At 41.9% G+C, this 19,125-nt stretch overlaps 1 protein-coding gene across 13 annotated transcripts in view; it reads left to right on the top strand.

The window, feature by feature from the left end:
* Positions 1-382: 382 nt before the first annotated feature.
* The window catches only part of ABLIM2 (actin binding LIM protein family member 2), a 217,245-nt gene continuing 198,502 nt past the window's right edge, over positions 383-19,125 (top strand). For 3 of the 13 annotated variants that reach the window (XM_073342609.1, XM_073342605.1, XM_073342614.1), the window contains exon 1: positions 385-772. In XM_073342609.1, coding sequence (XP_073198710.1) covers positions 757-772 — 16 coding nt within the window. In that variant the 5' untranslated portion in view covers positions 385-756. Of the gene's footprint in view, positions 773-19,125 lie in introns of all 13 variants that reach the window. The other 10 variants (XR_012158735.1, XM_073342612.1, XM_073342604.1 and 7 more) reach the window with 7 other exon arrangements.

Raw genomic sequence — 19,125 nt, 5'->3', positions numbered from 1 at the left:
CTGAAGCAGAGAGAGGGGTGCTCCCGGCATCCCTTCCACTCGCTCCCCCTGGAGTTTACAAGCTAGGTATTTTTATTTACTAGGCGGGATGCCGGATTAAAGCATGGGGGCTCTTAAACGGTGCTGACCATCGCTGCGGCTGCTTCTCTTAGAGGGTGTGGCCTTGGCAGAGAAGCCCAGTTCCCAGCGCGGCTCGGGTGTGCATCACAGAAGTTGGCATCGCAACAGGGCACAAGCCCACCAGCTGCCCCACCCGCTCCTTCTTGGGGCTCGCTGGCGCAAAGCATTGCGGGGGATGTAGTCCCTCGCCGCGCCTTAGGCGGCTGCTCTCTGGCGGAGCAGCCTACACTTCCCAGGGCCCCCCCCCGCCCCTCTCCCTCTGCGCCAGAGCTTCAGAGAGCCGCGGTGGTCACCTGGCCGGGGGGCAGGAGCGGGAGCCGCACGGCGGGGCAGGGCTGCGCCGCGCCGGGCTTGCGCTCTGCCTTGCGCCGCGCGCGGGGCGTTTGCAGGGCAGCTGCGGGGCCGGGACGCCGCCGCTCTCGGGCAGTCGGGGATGCGCCACCAGGGAGCGGGGCGTTGAATGAGGCTGCGCTGCCTGGGGAGGCGGCGGCGGCGGCGGCGGCTCAGGGGCGCTTCTGATGTGCACCGGGGGCAGGTGGCTCGGCCCGCCCCTGGCGCTGCGCGCACCATCCGCCCGGGCCGGAGCGGGGACTTGCGGCTCCCGGGGCGGCTGAGAGCAGCTCGCGCGGCCAGACCATGAGCACCGGCACAGGTAGGCGCGCGCCGGGGGGGCTGGCGTGCTCGGGGGCTCGCGGGGCAGGGTGGCTCTTGCTGCCAGCGTTTGGCAGAGTTGTCCCATGTTTATGCGAGAGGTAGACGAGCCCCCGGGGTTCTGGGAGTAGCGTGCAGGAGAGGGGGGCATCATGCGGCTAATTTCCTCCTCCCCCCCCCGCAGCCTGGAGGTTTGAACGCCAGGAGGCTGGGTGGGGGGAAGGGGTGCAGGGCATTAATTGCGGCTGCTTCCAGTCGTTTCATTAAGCTACTGAAAAAAGCTTCTGCATCATTTATGTTTTTTAGGCGGAGATTTCCCTCCCTTTCGGCAGGTTCAGTCACGTTACAATGCAGCTTTTCTTCGCGGGGGGGGGGGGGAAGCTGGTGCTGAAAAATATTCCCAACCGATTCCCCCCTCCAAACATCAAATGCGGGCATCCTCTTGCAAGCAGCCGGGTGAGGGTGGGAGCTTCTGCTGCGTCCAGTGCTGGATGCAAGGCGGGTTGCAGAGCCCAGCCGGCGCTGCGCTTCCTAGCGTGCTGGCAGCCTTGGTGTTCATCCACCCGCCGCCAGCCCTCGTGTGGGGGGCTCGTGAGGACTGAATCCCAGAGGTCTAGGTGCGAATCGAACTTTTTAAGGTGTGGTTTTGCTTTTTTTTGCGGTCACGATTAAAAGCAGGGTCTGTAAACTTTTGGCCAGCGGATACCGCAGTGTTGCTGGGAGAGGAGAGCAGCGCAGCCCCCTGGATAGATGGGCAGTGCGCTCAAACACACACACGCCCCTTGTCAGAGGCCAGTAATAAGGAGCCAGCCGTACGTGTGTAAAGCCTGCTTGTTGTGAAGAAGAAAAAATCCGTGTCAAAAGAGCGTCCCCGTTCCTCCTACGTGCAGCTGCTTTCTGCAGCAGAAATATGGGTCAGATCTATTGCTGCAAACTCGCTGCCTACCTTCCCACCCTGCAAGTTGCTTCTGGAAAGTGAACACATATTTGCAAAGGGAAATGTATGGGTTTAAATTCTCAGCCTTTGCAGACCTGGCCCAGACTATATGGTAGTGCACAAGATGAAAATTGGAATGTCTTCTTGGGATCCACAGAATTATATAGAAGTCTGGGTAGCATTCTGTCTCATTCCATGCAATGAAGAAATAAATTGCAATGCATTATATTCACACATGACACCTGTTTAAAATAATATATGCAGCTTCAAATATAGTCAGATATTTGTGTGGAAGAATTTAATTTGGGAGTCCACTTGAAATGTTATTTTAAAAAGATTAAGCATTCACCTGCTTTGCATGGCACTGAAGTACGGGTTAGTCTGGAGCAGAGTTGATTGCAAAATGTTACACAGCTTTACCAGAAAATGTAGGTTTGCAGGGGGGAAAAAACCTTTAAGAGTTGATTGGGGGTATTTCACTCCTGAGGATAGCAATGACTGCTAAATATACATTTTTCCCCCCACAATAATTATATGTTGAATAGTTACAATTAGATGGTGACTCTGTATGTCAACAGCTGAGTCTAAAGAGGAAGGATGGTGTAGTGGTTAGAGCACATGTCTAGGCATTGGGTGACCTGAGTTCAAACCGCTTTGGGGAAGTCACTTAGCTACTCTGTACCTCAGTTCCTCATACGTAAATTGTGGATGATTCTTTCCTATAGGGGTAATGTGAAGATAAATACGTTAAAGAGTGTGAGGTACTACAGGAATGGGGTCAGGTAGGTACCTAAAATTCACAGAGAATACTACGGAATTCAAGGGATGTCTTTCCAGTTATATTAGTTGGTTTTGGATCAAGGGCACAATTTCATCTTTATAATTTTAATATAAATTGAATATAATGATAAACAAGTTTTATATATATACCTACGTGTGTGTGTGTGTATACACACACACACACACATAACACTGCAGAAATGTCAGTGGACAGCAGCCTGGTGCAGATTAAATCTCAAAAATGTGTATCCCAGCCATATTGAAACAAACAAATTTCCTTAGTTATATTTAAAAAATCCCCAAACAAAAACAACCCTCCCAAAACTGACAGAATTTTAAAAAAACATTTTTCCCCCTGCATTTCTCTGTCTGGACATGAAAACAAACAAGCAAGCTTATAATCAGTTTCTACTAATAATTACATTTCAAGCCCAAACTTTTCTCCACTGAAGTCAATTGTTTTTTTTTTACACAGGTATTAATAATAATCATAATCTATTTTTATAGAAGGGGAAAATGCTGCTTAAAGCATCTGCCCCCTAGCCACTACCCTGCTTCACAAAGGGGACAGAGATAAGAGTGGAAACAACTTCCATTGCTTTGTTTGCTCCCCTTGCTTATTTCTACAGGATTAAGGTGCTCAGCAAAGGGGAGTATATATGCCTTTATGTTGTTGGACAATTTGTATGCACCCCTCAACACATCCTTTTGGGTGGATACTACCGAATTTCGTTTCTTCCCTATGTCAAGATGTATTAGCATTGTGTCAAGGCATTTAACTATTGTTCTTTGAAATGCTGGAATAGTTTTGTCACAACCTGTCAGTTGATATTCATGCTGTGAAATGTAGACAGAATATTTGTTTTGGATAAAGCACACTTATTTGTTGTTACATGTTTTAGAAAAGGGCATGAGATGAAAATTTGTATTGAACAAATGAAGGTTTTTATCATGATTTTTAGAATCGTTTCCATCTTCTGAAGAGCAAATGTTTCTTTCACTGGTATTAGAAACCACATTGGTGCATCCATTTGGGAGACTATCATAATTTCATATTTCAAGTCCTTTTATGTGTAGAGAAGGAATAAAAATCTAAAATGCAACCAAGTTTGCTCCAAGGAAACATGAAACTGCTGAATTAATTGAGAGGATATGATTCCTGATGTGTAATAAAAAGTATCATTTTAAAAACACTTTATGGATTTTTTTGTATGGATTTTTTCACTATTTAGAAGCTGTTAATTTTAGACTCAAGCACAGTGGTGGCCATTAAACAGTCAATATTTGGTAACATGTGTCTCATGAGACGTGTTAAGTATCTGAAACACCATTGTGTGATGCCTGTTGGCAGATGCTGAGGTTTCAGTGGTGACCCTCCTGCCTCCCAGGACCTAGTTACTTTTGTTGACAAGATGAAGATGTGGTCAATCTTTATGTATTTTCAGTAGATGAACTAGAGGTGGTTATGTAGTGAAAATCCTGATTTATGGTTTCAGTTGGGGGGGAAGGGAGGGTACAGTTTCATTGGATCTCATTACACACCAAAAGAAAAATTCACCCCTGTGCAGAGCACCAGCTTAAGGCATATGCATCATTTAACTCTTCAGAATAGGAGGAGGTAAGTAGTTCATTGCACGAAGTCCTGGCCCATTGCACCAGGGTGAATTTTATCCTATTTGCAAGAATTTGGATATTCATGGCTGTAATCAAGAATTCCAAACTTTAGCATGCATTATTTTGTCGTCCTCTTGTTGTATTTTTAAAAGTTTTGGCTATGCAATTTGAAAGGCTAAATACCATGTGAAGTCGATGACAACACAAATAACAGGTAGCAAACAGGTAAAGTGAACAGCTCAGAAAACCCACAGACTGAAAATCATTTGGTGCATACTTCTGAATAATGAAAATAATTAGCAGAAGTTGGGATCCATTTACAAACTATTAGCTAATGCCCAATGGGGCTAAATTAGCGATGAATATTATTTGTAATGATTGACTAATTCATGCACTTCTAATATGGACACAGATTATTTGGGTGTTTTTCTTTGACCATTGTCTGAAAGGTTTGAGAGATTAGAGCTTTCTAAACTCCTGCAAGTATTGCACTTATGCTAAGATGGTCTGGAAGTCATAAAAATGACTTTTAGGGTTTCATCTTTATTTTTTCAGTTTACTTACACTGTTAATTTTGCTCAGTTTACAAGCAAATCTACAAGTTGAGTAGATTTTTTTCCCCCCCTCCTACTATGGTTCCCAGCACTGCAAACTCAGCCTGGGATCTGAAAATGAAATTGAGGGTTTTTTTCTGCACCCTACATCCTGCTTAGTAATAAAGTTTCTTGCATGGGAGCTTAGCTGATATCTTTGATGTTGTGTGAAGTCAGATTCTTCACAGCTTATACCACCATGGCTTTGGTTTTTCAATACTAGCAGCTGTAAAAAACTCATTGGTAAAGTAATTAACTATAACTCAGCTGCAAAGGGTCAAATTGTGTAGACTATTTACAGAGCTGTATGAGGCACATTGTTAGCCTTCTTGGATTCTGGTCTCATTATACCCTAAGGAGATTACTGCACCCCTGGGGCTGCAATAAGCCCTGTAGACTTGCTGCAGAGGGATAGCAAGTACCAGTCTAGAGTCCCTTGCATGACACTGTTTCCCATTCAGTCTCCTTGGTTGTGATTCAGCATTACCTTCCCATCTCAGGATGCTGGAGATGCACTGCTTCCTTTGCTCCATATGTGGAAGTTATGAGCTTAGCCATGGCCACAGCTTATGGGGAAGGGGCAGAGTTGGTCAGTCACAAAGTTGTTTCACAGTGGCCCCTAGGGCAGTTACCCCTCTCCACTTGGAGTACGGGGTAGAGCTGTATAGTCAGTGAGCCCATACATGATGTGTGACTTCCACTCTACACCGAGGGGCAGGTGTAGATAACCTTCCTGAATGTAGACATTAATCTCTTGGCGACTTCCACCTTTATGTTCTACCCATGATTATTTTCAGACTGGGAGATCCACAAGCTCCTAGGCCAAGATTGTTAAAAATGGGTGTCTAAAATTAGGCTCCTAAATAACTAGCCTGATTTTCAAAGGTGCTGAGCACCCACTATCTCCCACTGAAGTGACTGGGGGCTGCTCATTGTGCAGCACCATTGGAAATCAGGCTAATTATTTAGGTGCCCTTGTATGAATTTGGGTGCCTAACTTTATGCACCCATTTCCTTAAAATCTTCGTCCTAATATCTATAGCTTTTGTGGTATAATAACACAGTAAAATTAATCTGGAAGACCACTGGGATTTTTTAATGGGTCACATGTCTGTAACAACCATCACCACTCTCCCAAGGCCTTTTGTTAGGTTTTATCTGCAGATGGCATTCAAAATATACCACTTGATCTTTCCTAAAGTGCGCCCCCCCAAAAGAAGTATTGTGACGAGTGGCCCAGTGCTCCTGTTCAAGTGAATGTCTTTGAAATACAGTTTCACTACCTTGGGACCCAGTCCTGATTGTTTTGAAGTCAGTAGAAGTTTTGCCATTGACTTCAACAGGAGCAGAATTGGGCCCTTGTTCTCTTGGCAGAAGTTATATGTTGAATAGTTTTATTTAAGACAGCTGGAGTTTCCTTTTGAAGTAGAATGATTTCCATGTGAGATTTGCTCCATAAACAGGATTATAATAGACAGCATTCCATACCAAACATGAGACATTTAGTAACAGGCATTAACATTTTAGTTGCAGTTTGTCATGCTTATTTTCTACTCAATAATTTTGCTTTTGTTTTAGTGGGCCAGGGTTCCATGTATAGTCCCGGGGAAATATACAGGTAAAATACCAGTTAGCATTATATCCACTAGTAAAACTCAATATGGTTTGGTGTGCTTCCCAGTGTGAATGAAAATTATGTCTACAAAACTATTCTGAAAAGCAATTACGTTGCTGTTCAGTGCCACATTTTATTTTCTTACTGATGGTCTTCAAGTTAAATGAACTAAGACATGATCCTGGGAAGTGCTGAGCTTCTCCAGCTCCCACTGACTTCAAAGGCAGTAGGATCAAACCATGACTCCTTTTTAAAATGAAATAATTGGCTAGTTATGTGCTTCATGGAGGAAAAAAAATAGTAGAAGTGATTTGTTCCAAGTTCATATTAATTAGCTGTAAATTTCAGTGAGTAGGAGCAGGCGCAGGATTAGGCTCATGCTGCTAATCCAAAGGTATTTTAGATTACACAAACTTTTTGCCTGAATATTTACTTGATCCCAGATTTATCTGACCTATTTTAAAGTGAAAAATAAAATTCTCAAAGTCTATAAATACATACTATGTAGATTAGTGCAAGTGTCACTTACTGGTCAGTGAGTGTTACTGCCCCCCACTGGGCCAATCCATGGGGGATATGGGGCTGTCATCTCCTATGTGACAGGCAGGGATACTTACCCCATCCCTAGCAGGGGCCGTGGTAAACTCATGTCCGCTGTGGTTTGGACATAGATGGGGCCTGAAACACACTCCCACCTGTAGATTACACAAGTTGTTAATTTTGGAAACATAGTGTTCAAATGTTAAAGACTGCTTCAGGGCCAGTCATTTTGGTCTTGTATGAGTCTTTAGTACATATTGAAACAAAACATCATAACAGCACTAAAGGTGGTTTAAACGTTCTAATAAATGTTTCCAAAATTGATATTTGCATTAAAATATGCATCTTCTTGATAACACATTGCAGTCTGCCAGGTAAATATAAGTACAGTAGAACCTCAGAGTCATGAACACCTTGGGAATGGAGGTTGTTCGTAACTCTGAACAAAACATTATGGTTGTTCTTTCAAAAGTTTAAACTGACCATTGACTTAATACAGCTTTGAAACTTTATTATGCAGAAGAAAAATGCTGCCCATAACCATCTTAACTAAAATGGAACAAGCACAGAAACAGGTTCCTTATCAAATCTTTTTTTTAATTTTCCCTTTATTTTTAGTAGTTTATGTTTAACACAGTGTTTGTTTGTTTTTGTCTCTGCTGCTGCCTGATTGCATACTTCCTGTTCCAAATGAGGTGTGTGACTGACTGGGCAATTTATAACTCTGGTGTTTGTCACTCTGAAGTTCTACTGTAATCCACAAAACTAAAGAGTCTCATCTTTCTGATTCCATGTTTACAGCCAATTTTTGGATGTGTATATCAAACCCTTCACAAATTTCAGTTCTGAGACTCAGCCCCATCTTCGTTGTGGAAAAACAGTGCCAGTCACTTGGTTGAATAATGTTACCCCTTTTGACCTGAGCAGTTAACCAAAGTTTCGGACTGTGCAGGTTGTTAGGAGGAGAAATTGATGACAGAGTCAAGCATCTTTGATGCAGTCTTGTTTGTTTACAAGGAATGTACAAAGTCCCGTTTCCCTGAACAAAGGAGCAATCCAGCAGAAGGAGCTCAGAGCTCTAGGCCCGTTCCCTCAAAAGCTCCCTCTGTAAGGATTTCTCACATTGCTGGTTCAGCCTGTGTTTGGCTTTCTGCTCCTTCTCTATCTCTGTTTTTGTGCATTTCTTTTGCTTCTTTCTGACTCTCACACACGTGTACATCTCTGCTAAAAGCCATACCCAGCCAAGTCCTTCTCCCTCATCATTCAAATTCCTGAGCAGCCTCACCTGTGCTTTATTTTGCATGGTGACATGTGCCTATGTTTGGGGGTGTAGGCTGTTATTGTTTCACAAAGGACCTTAAGTGTTTCTTACTGGTATCTTAAATGAAGGGCAGTGATTATATTTCCCCCCCCCACACCATTTTCAATGAGGTTTAGTCCAACCTATAACAATAGTATGTACTGCTTCACTTTTGCTAAAACATTTCCTTTTCCTTCCCAGAAATATCAATAAATCTGCAAATATAAACAAAAATCTGTTGACACAGTATTATGCTATTGTGAGCCCAATACTGCACTGAATCTGAGCGTTACCCATCCCACAGAAGCTACATTTTCAAGGTCGAAAGTATTAAGGACGTTAATAGTCACTGACCAAAAAAGAGGTCATTGCACCTATTGTATTCCTTGATGGTGCAGAAGATATCCAACAACCCTATTACTCAGCATTTGTTGCAGGGTTAAGGTTTAGCATTCATTCACTGAATCTTCTGGCTTTTTTTAGAGTAATGCCTCACTATTTTCCAGTAGTGTGACAGCATTGATTTGTCAAATGTTAGACACAACTGTCGGGTTGAAATACCAAATAGCTTGCTTCATATAACAAATCTGCGACTGCTAATCTTGCATATTTTAATAATGTCCAAGTCTTATGGCTGTTTGTGAACTCTAAAAGTTACACTTATGGAAAAGAGGCATCAAGATAAGCCATAAAATTCTTTCATGCCCTCCACCTACTCCGTCTCCATAGTGTTGTCTCCAGGACTCCTCCTCTGTAAATCAGTGTCAGGAGTCTGCACCCAGCCTCTGATTTTGTTGTCCTAATTTCATTCTCCCCTCTACAAATTAGTCCAGAAAAGAGACTCATTCCTAAAGGCCTGTAAAACCTAGTCATGTCCTTAAGGAATTATTAACAAAATACCCAATAAACTCAAATACCCCCCCATTAACAAAAATTGTGCAGTTAATAAGATGGCTGTTAACATCATCTGCGTGTGGTCCATTTAGTCTGTAAACTTTTAGGGACATGGATATTGCCTTTCTCTTCATCTGTGAATCTGGTGCGTTATAAACAATAATACTGTTATGTTTATCCCCGAACAAAACCCCCCCTAAGATAGAACTTTCTGTATGGAAATCCCTGCTATACTTTGCAAAATTTGCTATATTTTGCTACTCTTCTCCCACTAAAACTCTAAAAAATAAAGTCTGGCCCATAATATGACCAAAAAAAAAAAAATGGTGCACACAAACGAGCAGTAAATGTGAAGAGTTTACTGCTGTAAAATCAATGGAGGAATCCTGGCAAATCTAGATATTCCACCCAAGGAGTTTAGTTTCCTTTCTGGATCCTATCTATGATGCTATTTCATTCCAAATAGAAGTCAAGATTGTATCTAATGTTACCAGTTAGGTAAGGGGGGGTTACAGATTTGAAATATAAACAGAAGCCCCAGGAAAATGCTTATATTTTTATATGGTATAAAAAGTTACATGTACAAGTGTGCGCTATCTGCAACAATGCAGCCCCGCCAAGGAATCTCTGTTTAACATATATTAAAGCTCTCCCCATCAGACCTCAGCCAGCAGCTGTTACTGTCAATTGGGGAGTTGTTTAAAGTGGTATGTGACCTAATGGTCCAAAAAGACAACAAGGGACTCGGTCATTCTAGAAGCACTGACTGGGGCATGTTCTCAAAAATGCAAAAAGGCAATATTTACATATTTTAAACAAGGCTTTCTAGTACTAGATGGACGTGTTATTGCCCCACTCCCTGAGCACCACCCACATTTATAACTATGTGGGAAAGTAGGGGTCCAGGCCAATAAACTGGTTGAGTAGCCACAGAAGCATTCCTCATTCCCAATATCATGGTGACTAAGGATTAGCAGTAAAAGAGAGGTGAAGCCAGGGCTCTGCTGCCTGGTGCTGCATATCTTAAGGGCTTTATTGATCCAACTGAAATCAGTGGCCAGCTATCGAACCAGTTGCTGTGTATTTTACAACTCTGATATCTGCAATATCTAACATGGAAAATATTTCTGATAGATTCCAGGCCTGACTAAATAATGCTCCCACTTCTGCAGCCCTCAGTGTGCGTCAGCAATGTGAAAGCTTGGCAATGCTTTATTGGTGCGAAAATCATCCCAGACCTGGGGGCCTGCACACAGGTTCAGTGTACATATTATTTGTTAATTAATTTTGACTTGCTACATTGGTCAGTTGGTCAAGACACACTGGTCATCTTTGTTACAAACCCATAGAAATAACTAGATCCAATCTCTGAAAGATAAAATCTCCATTTTTTGGTCCCTCGTTGGCATCTCCCTCTTGAATAACCATGGGAGCACAGGTCAGCTTTACAGCTTGATATGAGGGTCCCCACTGATTCTGCAATGGAGGAAGTGAATGTCATGCTTAAGAACCCTCTACTGAATGAGGAGATTGCCAGAGTACCTCACTTGAGCTTTACTGCCACCGTTTCTCACACATTGTTATTCTATGTATTGTTGGTAGCTCGTATAAAGTTCTGGCTTATGAACCTCTCCCTAATGACTGACAGTTTCATGATTCCAGAGGAACATAGCTGTGGATGGAGGTTGTGGCTGTGGAGGGAGACCTAAGCTCTGTGAGGAAGGGGAGGTGGCTAGGCCCTGTCAAATGAAGGGCATGACGTTTCAGATTTGGACCAGGCTCTTTAGCCGCAGGGGAGCCAACACAAAGCAGAGTACCCGGGTAATGTATTCAGAGACCTGTGTTGCTGAGCAGACATTCTTCTGTATTGTGTGTCAGCTGAAGATTTTTCTGGTTATTAGGTTTTGCTCCTAGATAGGAGTTGCAACAATCGAGTGTGGAGGTCACAAATGTGTGGATTCCTGCATCTGATACAAATGGGGTGCTGTCATTTGGCCATTCGTAAATGAAGAGGGTGTTTTTTATAACTTTTGACATTTGGGCATCCCAATGCAGGGGAGAATCCAGGAGTCCTTTTCCCTAACTAGTGCTCATTCATCTCTCTCTCTCTCTCTCCCAGGTTTATTTTCCATATCACTGGGGTTCTCAAGCTTTTCATAGTGTGGCTCACATCTCCACCTATTTGCGTTAGTGGAGACCGTTTCCCCTCCCATTGGGTGATGAAATGGCATTCTTCTGGCAACTACAGCAGGTGCTTACACAGAAAAGGGATATTGGTAAAGTATTTAATTTAGGTATAGTTTCTTTTAATTGCAAATGAAAACGAGGAGGAGGAGACAGCAGTATAAGAGCAGCCAGCTATGCGTTGGTCTCAGATAGTTTGTGGTTTGGGAGCCGTTACTTATCATATCCACTCTCAGTCCATTTTCTCCCACTTAGCTTCCTTTGGTTCCCTCTCAGCCCCAATACCCCATCACAGTACCTCTGGTGCAGGGGAGATGAGCGGAAACACGGACATCAGCTTCCAATCTGGGCCAGTAGCCAACTGCATGCAGCTACAGCTGAGCTGGCCTTGATTCTGTGGGTTGGGTTGAGGTGAGAGCTCACTAGGACACTTCATGGGAGGAGGGGCAGAGGAGCAACCACATTATATGACAGGCCTGGGAGCTGTACTTGAGCTCACTCAGTCTGATGTCAATTTCATCAGCTCTGTTGCTTGATAGTTCCTTCCGCTGCCAGTCTACTGGGTTGTGTAAAACCCAGACAAAACACTATTTTCTGTTTTGTTTTTAAAGGGGGCGGGGGGAGGGGGAATATGGACAATCCCTGAAAACAGCTTTCAGGGAATCGCAGTGACTCTGTTCATTTATTATAGTGAGATTGTGGTGTTTGTTCACATTGATGCACAGTGGGATGTAGGCAAGTTGGTTAATTTTTTTTGTGGGGACAGGTAATAGAATAGGATGAAAACATTCATGGAAAATATTTTACTGGCTTGGCAAAAAAATGCTATAGGGATGTGTCCATAATAATTTACATGGTTAATTTATTTCCATCTACATTGGTACTATTGATCAATTTTGAAGACAGAAAGCTTGTTCTGATCTTACTTATACTAGTGTCAGTCAGGAGTAACCCAGCTGAATTCATGAGTTAGACTGGTGCAAAATTGCTGTGACGGACAATGGAATCTGGTGTCAGTGAAAATCAGGGCCAGTTTTGTTTTAATAAATATATTTCAAATAAACTGTAATTCTGCAGGCTTCATTAGAGACTTACTATCCCTCATACTAAACGATAGTTGAATTTCAGTGAGAACATAAGTGTAATTTTCAAAACAGATGTCTTGTAGCATTTCTTGTCTCTAAAACACAGTTTAATGCATCCGATGAAGTGAGCTGTAGCTCACGAAAGCTTATGCTCAAATACATTTGTTAGTTTCTAAGGTGCCACAAGTCCTCCTTTTTTTTTTTTCAGTTTAAACTCAGTTTATGTTAAGAAAGTCTTGAAAGTTATTTTCAGAACTGTAGTAGTGAACTCACTGATGAAGCACTTAGCAGCTAGTCTTAAATCCTATGATCCCCATAGGGAATGCCTGTTATAATACACTTTGGCAGAGCTTCAGAATTAAGCTTTGACAAGCTAAATTTATCTTGCGCATGTCCAGAGACCCTTGGGGAAACACAAGTGCGAATGATATGGAGGCCAACTTATCCAAGAAATTCAGCTACACACAAGAAGATTAATTTGACTAATACATGCTTATATTCCATCAACCTAAGGAAGCTCCTCAAAAATTTGATGAAGAGTGACAGCTGAGTTTGATTTAATAGCTATAATGATATAAGTTTACTTTTGAAATAAACATGTCCTGTTTAATGACATTGAAGCTGTTTGCCTTTGGGCCTGACTCATTCAAGGAGGTCTGACTAATATTACCAGTGTGATTCTAAAACAACTTACAGGAACCAATCCTGTAAACCTTTAATACTTGATGTAGTGCTTTCCATCATGAATAATCCCACTGATGTTCATGGGACTACTCGCTTCATGATAAACATGAAGTCCCAGCTACAGCAGCAAGCTCTGCTTGGGGCAGAGCCCCATTAAAGTCAGTGGAGCTCAGTATGGGGCAGAGGTCTACCCATATAGAACTCATTGCAGGATGGAGACCTAGCGTGATAGCAACTGTTTGCTGGATCAGGCCCCGAACGATTTTATCCCCAGCAAAGGAACCTAATTGCACCTAATTTCAAGCACCTAACTGCATTGTGGGTGATTATTTAAAATATATAAAAAATAAAATCTCTTTACCAATTTTTGATTGGTACTATACATAAATAAATAGTACTTAGTGTAAACCAGTTAAAGTCAATGCTGATAAATAAATAAATAATAACTGTGACAGGATCGGGCCAGATGGTTATAGGAGAGTAATAGAAAGCAGATATATTAGCCCCAGGCTAAGTAGGTCCCTTTTTCCTGGGTAAGGTAACAGGGAAGGTTCCAGAACAATCAGGAACCTTCTGGAGATAATTAAGACAGGCTGATTAGAACACCTGCAGCCAATCAAGAAGCTGCTAGAATCAATTAAGGCAGGCTAATCAGGGCACCTGGGTTTTAAAAAGGAGCTCACTTCAGTTTATGGTGTGCGTGTGAGGAGCTGGGAGCAAGAGGCACTAGGAGCTGAGAGTGAGAACGCAGACTGTTGGAGGACTGAGGTGTACAAGCATTATCAGACACCAGGAGGGAGGTCCTATGTTGAGGATAAAGAAGGTGTTGGGAGGAGGCCATGGAGAAGTAGCTCAGGGAGTTGTAGCTGTCGCACAGCTGTTCCAGGAGACACTCTAGACAGCTGCATTCCACAGGGCCCTGGACTGGAACCCGGAGTAGAGGGCAGGCCCGGGTTCCCCCCAAATCCTCCCAACTCCTGGTCAGACACAGGAGGAGTCAACCAGGACTGTGTCTTCAGAAAAACGGCCAAGCTGAGGGTTGCCGTGAAGCTCCAAGGCGAGCAAATCCACCAATAAGCGCAAGACCCACCAAGGTAGAGCGGGAACTTTGTCACATAACATAAAATAAATACTAAGATAAATGCAGATAAATCACAGATAAATACGACCCATTACACCTCAGTATTTTCACCTAGAAACTTGTAAAAATAGCAAATATTTTTGTGAAACTTTATGAAATAATTTTTGCAATTTCATTCCAAATCATTTTTTAGGCTACACATTTTATTTTTTTCTGTGAATTTTTTGCAAAATGGTAACTTCCGAAACTACTTTATGCATTGAAACATGTAGAAATGCAGGTGTTTCCATGCAAAAATTTAGCTTTAGCTAAAATTTCAAAAAGTTATATTTTTTTAAGAAGTTGAAAATAGGATCCTTTTAAAATGAAATGAGCCCATTATCATACAAAAGGTCCTGTTTTTAGTTTTAAAAACTGAACTTTTTGAAGTTTTTCACAAAATTTGACCAGTTTGGTTGAGCCAAACATGTATATCTCAGATTTCAAAGCTTGTTGTATTTTTAATGTAACCCACAAACTTATTTCGGATATTACTTTGGACAACATTCTCTTACAGAGATAAGCAAATATTACAATAATTTCCTGTAAATTTCACTGAAAATAACTCATTGCTCAGCAGCAATGCAGCAAATTATTCAATAGAGTGTATTCTAAATATTTACTGCTGTTTGTGTCATTTAATGTAAACTAAGCTAAAATATGCTGGAAAATTAAGTATTTTAAGTATTCATTTGAGATAGTTGGGTTGTACTTACTCAGCATCAGGAGACTGAAGATAAGGATTGGGGTATTTAAAATAAATGCTATGTATGAAAAGCAGAGAAACAGAAGGCTTCAGCTCCCATCTAGAGTAAATTCTATATGCTAAATTGGAGTAGACTATAATTAAAAGGACTGCTTTAGTGTTCTCAAGTAGTAGTTCTCAATGCATCTGATGAAGTGAGTTGTAGCTCCTGAAAGCTTATGCTCAAATAAATTTTGCTAGTCTCTAAGGTGCCACAAGTCCTCCTTTTCTTTTTTAAAGTAGTAGAGTAACATACTTAACTGTTTTGAGTATACCACATTTTCCACATCAGAATAAAAGAAATATCAGTTCAATGAACTAAGTCATTTCAGTAACTAAGTACTATAACAGTACATTGTATTAGTAGGTGAGGGAACCCAGGGCTTAATAATGGATTGAACAACCCATGTTCTGGGTCATTAGAGGCTAGATGCATGGAACAGGTGACCTAATATGCAACAGTTACTCTTCACATCTGTTTTTTTTTTCCTTCTGCGTCTAGGTTACTGCAGTGACTGGTGCTATATAAATACCTTGGTTAGATATTGTAGCTCCTCTAGATGTCTCAAAAAGGTTCATTGTTGTTTAAACAAAACGTGTGTCTGTCATTCTCAGCATGGACTCAAGGTGCTTTAATAGTATCTATAGGGACCTGACAGGAGTTTTTAAAATAATTATGATTTAATTTTATTTGTGCTCTACAAATGGGTATGAAGGCATGCACTCTGCCCCAGAGACCAGGACAATGTGCAATTGAAGAAGGGGAATGGGAGACCGTGCCAGTGAGTGTGCAAAATGTAGGACAGGTCTTGGTAGTTGCACAGGTATGACTACAGAAGAACCCCTAATAAAGTAACAGTTTCAAGTTGTCTAGTATGTTCCATGTCTCAACCACCATTTCCTCAAAAGTCTGGGAGAACAGCAAGGCCTTTCAACGTGCCCCGGTCAAGAAGCTCTGAATCTGTCTGACCAAGGGCACAAGAGTATTGCAGAGATGAGGGCTCCTTGCTGAGAATGCCTAGCCAGCAGTCCACTTCATATAAACACGTTGATGTGCCTCAACTGATCTCAACTGCAGGGAGACTTGGTTTCTCAGGACTCAAACCATTTAGAGCCATTCATGCTCTCAGAGGACAGGAGTAAGGTAGAAAGGCCTTTTTAGAAGAAGCCTGTTTCAGTGGCAGTGAAAGAAAGGGTGAGTGTGAAGGCTTCACAGAGGAGGGCCAAGAAGGTCATCCATGTATAGGGGGTACACATGGAAAACTATCTGGAGCAAGAGTGTGAGAAAGACACAACATTGTAAGCTAGCCTTGAGCCTCAGGAGGAGCAATGGAGCAACATGGGAAGTTGAGAGAGAGAGAGAGAGAGATCAGAGGGGAATATCAGAGGCAGGTTGTGTAAGGTCGCAGTCGCAGCTGTCAGCATCTTTATTTCCATTTATTTAGAGTAGAAAATACCTTGGAAACTAGCAGAACTAATTCCAGGAGACAGCCCCCTGTAATAAATAACCACTTAAAAGTCTCTGTAAGGTATTCAGTGGGCTGTTAGCTGAACACTGCTTCTGCACTAAAGACAATATACATAATAAAAGAGATCTGAGTTGCACATACCCAAAACACTGGATACCAGGGATAAAATCATGCCCCTATTGAAGTAAATGGGAGTTTCATCATTGATTTCAAAGGTGCCAGGATCTCATCCCCAATATTTTAGGGTATTGAGAATATGAACATCCAATAAACATTACCATTCAACCTTAGATACTGGTTACATTGCCCAGGACATCATCTTTCCAGCAGTACACTGCATAGAACATAGTAGGACAATATGATTTATTTAGTGGCTGGAGGAAAGCATCAAAACAGTTTAAAACAAGAGCTGAAACATTTTAAAAGCTACACATGACAGACTGTTCTGGCTCAGTGAACTGCAAGCAATGTTCTGCCCATCATTTCCTCATGATGGGGAGAGGCTGACTGTTTTTACCGATATTTGTTACATATCTAAACCTAGAAATATTCCAAATTATGCAACACAGAAATTAGAGTAAAAGGGCCACATTATCACTGGTTTAAAGAGGCACAACTCTATTTAAATCTGCTTATGCTAATAATGAATTTGCCCCTGTAATAGTAGCGCACATTTGGCTTTATTTTCTAGTCTACTTTCATGGGAGCCGGAGGGACTGAATTTCAAATACTGTAGTGGAGAAGCACCAGGACTCCCCTCAGAAGACTAAGTGGGGCTAGGAAGAAGACAGGATGGAATACAGTGCATAGGTCCATATAGCGCATTATGTAGGTCAATCACTGATTAGGGCACAACATTAGTCGCATATTTTATATCAGAAAAGTTAAAATATTTCAATCATTTTATTGTTGGTACTTGTATTTTTTACAGATTTGTACATTTTTCCTCAAGATTTGTCACTCTCCTGTGTAGTGTGAGGACATAAACCTTTGGAAACAGACAGCCTGCTCAACAAGAGAGAGTGAGAAAAGCTGTGGCTGCAGTGTAAAAATAAAGGGCTAGATCCTCTGCTGGGATAAATCAATCCATGGAAATCAATGCTCACCCCACCTAACAATCTGTTCTTTGACAAACTTTGTATCCCATGACCCATATGTGACAGAGCGCTGGCTGTAGCACCCTGGTCACTGAGATTACTGCCCCACAGAAAAGGCTGCAGGCTCAACTGGGAGCAACTGAACATTTCTGCTGGGGGATTATGAACACCTGGGTGGTAATTGCTGGGCTAAATGATACATTAGTAGTAATTAGGAGGATCAGAGGGGGAGAGTTCAGAGGGTGAGCTGGGCAGAAAAGTCTCCTCAGGTAGTATACACGTGTCATGTCTGTTTGCAGGAGAACCGAGGAATACCAGTACATGTGACGAAAGGGACACAGCCTGGGGGTGTTTATCACCGTGAGGTGACAGAAACAGGCAAGGCAGCGCAGCACACCGGGTAACCGAAGAAGCACTCTGTAATGCAACACTAATAAGATGACTGTGTCAGAATTGCCTATTTAAAATCTCAAAAAATCGTCTGTCAGACCATCCCCCAAAATCATGAAAAATCATGAGATTTTAAAAATGTAATAGGTTTGGGGTGTTTTTATTTACCCTCTGGTTTTTGAACTTTTAAGGGGCGGGGGGGGGATGTCACATTTTCAAGCTTTTCTGGGCAAACATGAGAGCTGGAAACATCACTTTCATGTAAAAAAATGAGTCTCCTGTGCTTTGGCTAACGAGAGATAGGTGAACTTTAAATAAAACACCAAATATTGCAAGACTCACCATATAATTGTGAGAACTGATAACACTACTGTATTTCAAAGAGTCACAAACTCCTGTTTGTGGAAGAGTCAGACAAGTTTCAAAATTCACCCAGGCTAACAGTGATAGTCAGTTTCCTTGTTGTTTAAATTGTGAGGCATCTACACAGTCTGTCAAGACTGGAAACTGGATATCCATACAGTAATGTACGTGCCTGAGAATCTGACTCATAGGACATGTGGATGAGTAGGATTGGCATTTACTCATGACAGAGTGTCAGCATGCAACTTTACTAAGATTAGGCTCTGAATGTTGTATATGCAGGATATGTATGTATGTTTACATAGGAGCCCTTCTTTCTGTGAAATTTTATGGAATATCAAGCTCATGCCAATTTACTCCTGGTACTTTATTTGTGGACTTACAGTAAAATCTCTATTGAAAAATAGAAATAGTCAAATTGAACTGTACTTCTCAACTCTTGACATGCTCCCTGCAGCAAAGAGATTGAAAATTCAAGGGAAAAATGTTTAAGTGGAAATAGGCACGTTTGGTATTTTGTCATGATTGGCAGCACAGCAGGGGCACAAAATAGCTCTTGATCCCTGACAATATTTGCAACAAAGAAACAAAAACTTAGTTTTATCTACTCAGGCCAACATTTTCCAACATGGTTTCCTAAAATTAGGTGCCTACATGGGGAATCTAGGAGTCTAAAATAAGTCTCTCTCTTCAGAAATGAAAACCATCCAGCAGCTCCTGAAATGACTGTCACTCTTGCCAACTGCAGAATCCATCTCTTCAGCTTAGCTTTTCCACAATTTCAGTTATGCCAGTATCCTCACCCCAGGCACGTACTACCACCCGTGCTGCTGATGCTACACTATATTTTTAGCGCAATAGCTTGATCAGAGCTAACATGGTTATGTCTCCTCAAACAGAGAATCGCACCCCCAGCTCCAAGTGTAGACAAAAGGATTTTTAGG

The sequence above is a fragment of the Lepidochelys kempii genome, chromosome 4, assembly GCF_965140265.1.
Source record: "Lepidochelys kempii isolate rLepKem1 chromosome 4, rLepKem1.hap2, whole genome shotgun sequence".
Classification (NCBI taxonomy): Eukaryota; Metazoa; Chordata; order Testudines; family Cheloniidae; genus Lepidochelys; species Lepidochelys kempii.
Note: the sequence above shows the minus strand (reverse complement) of the source record. Positions and strands in the feature narration are given on the sequence as shown.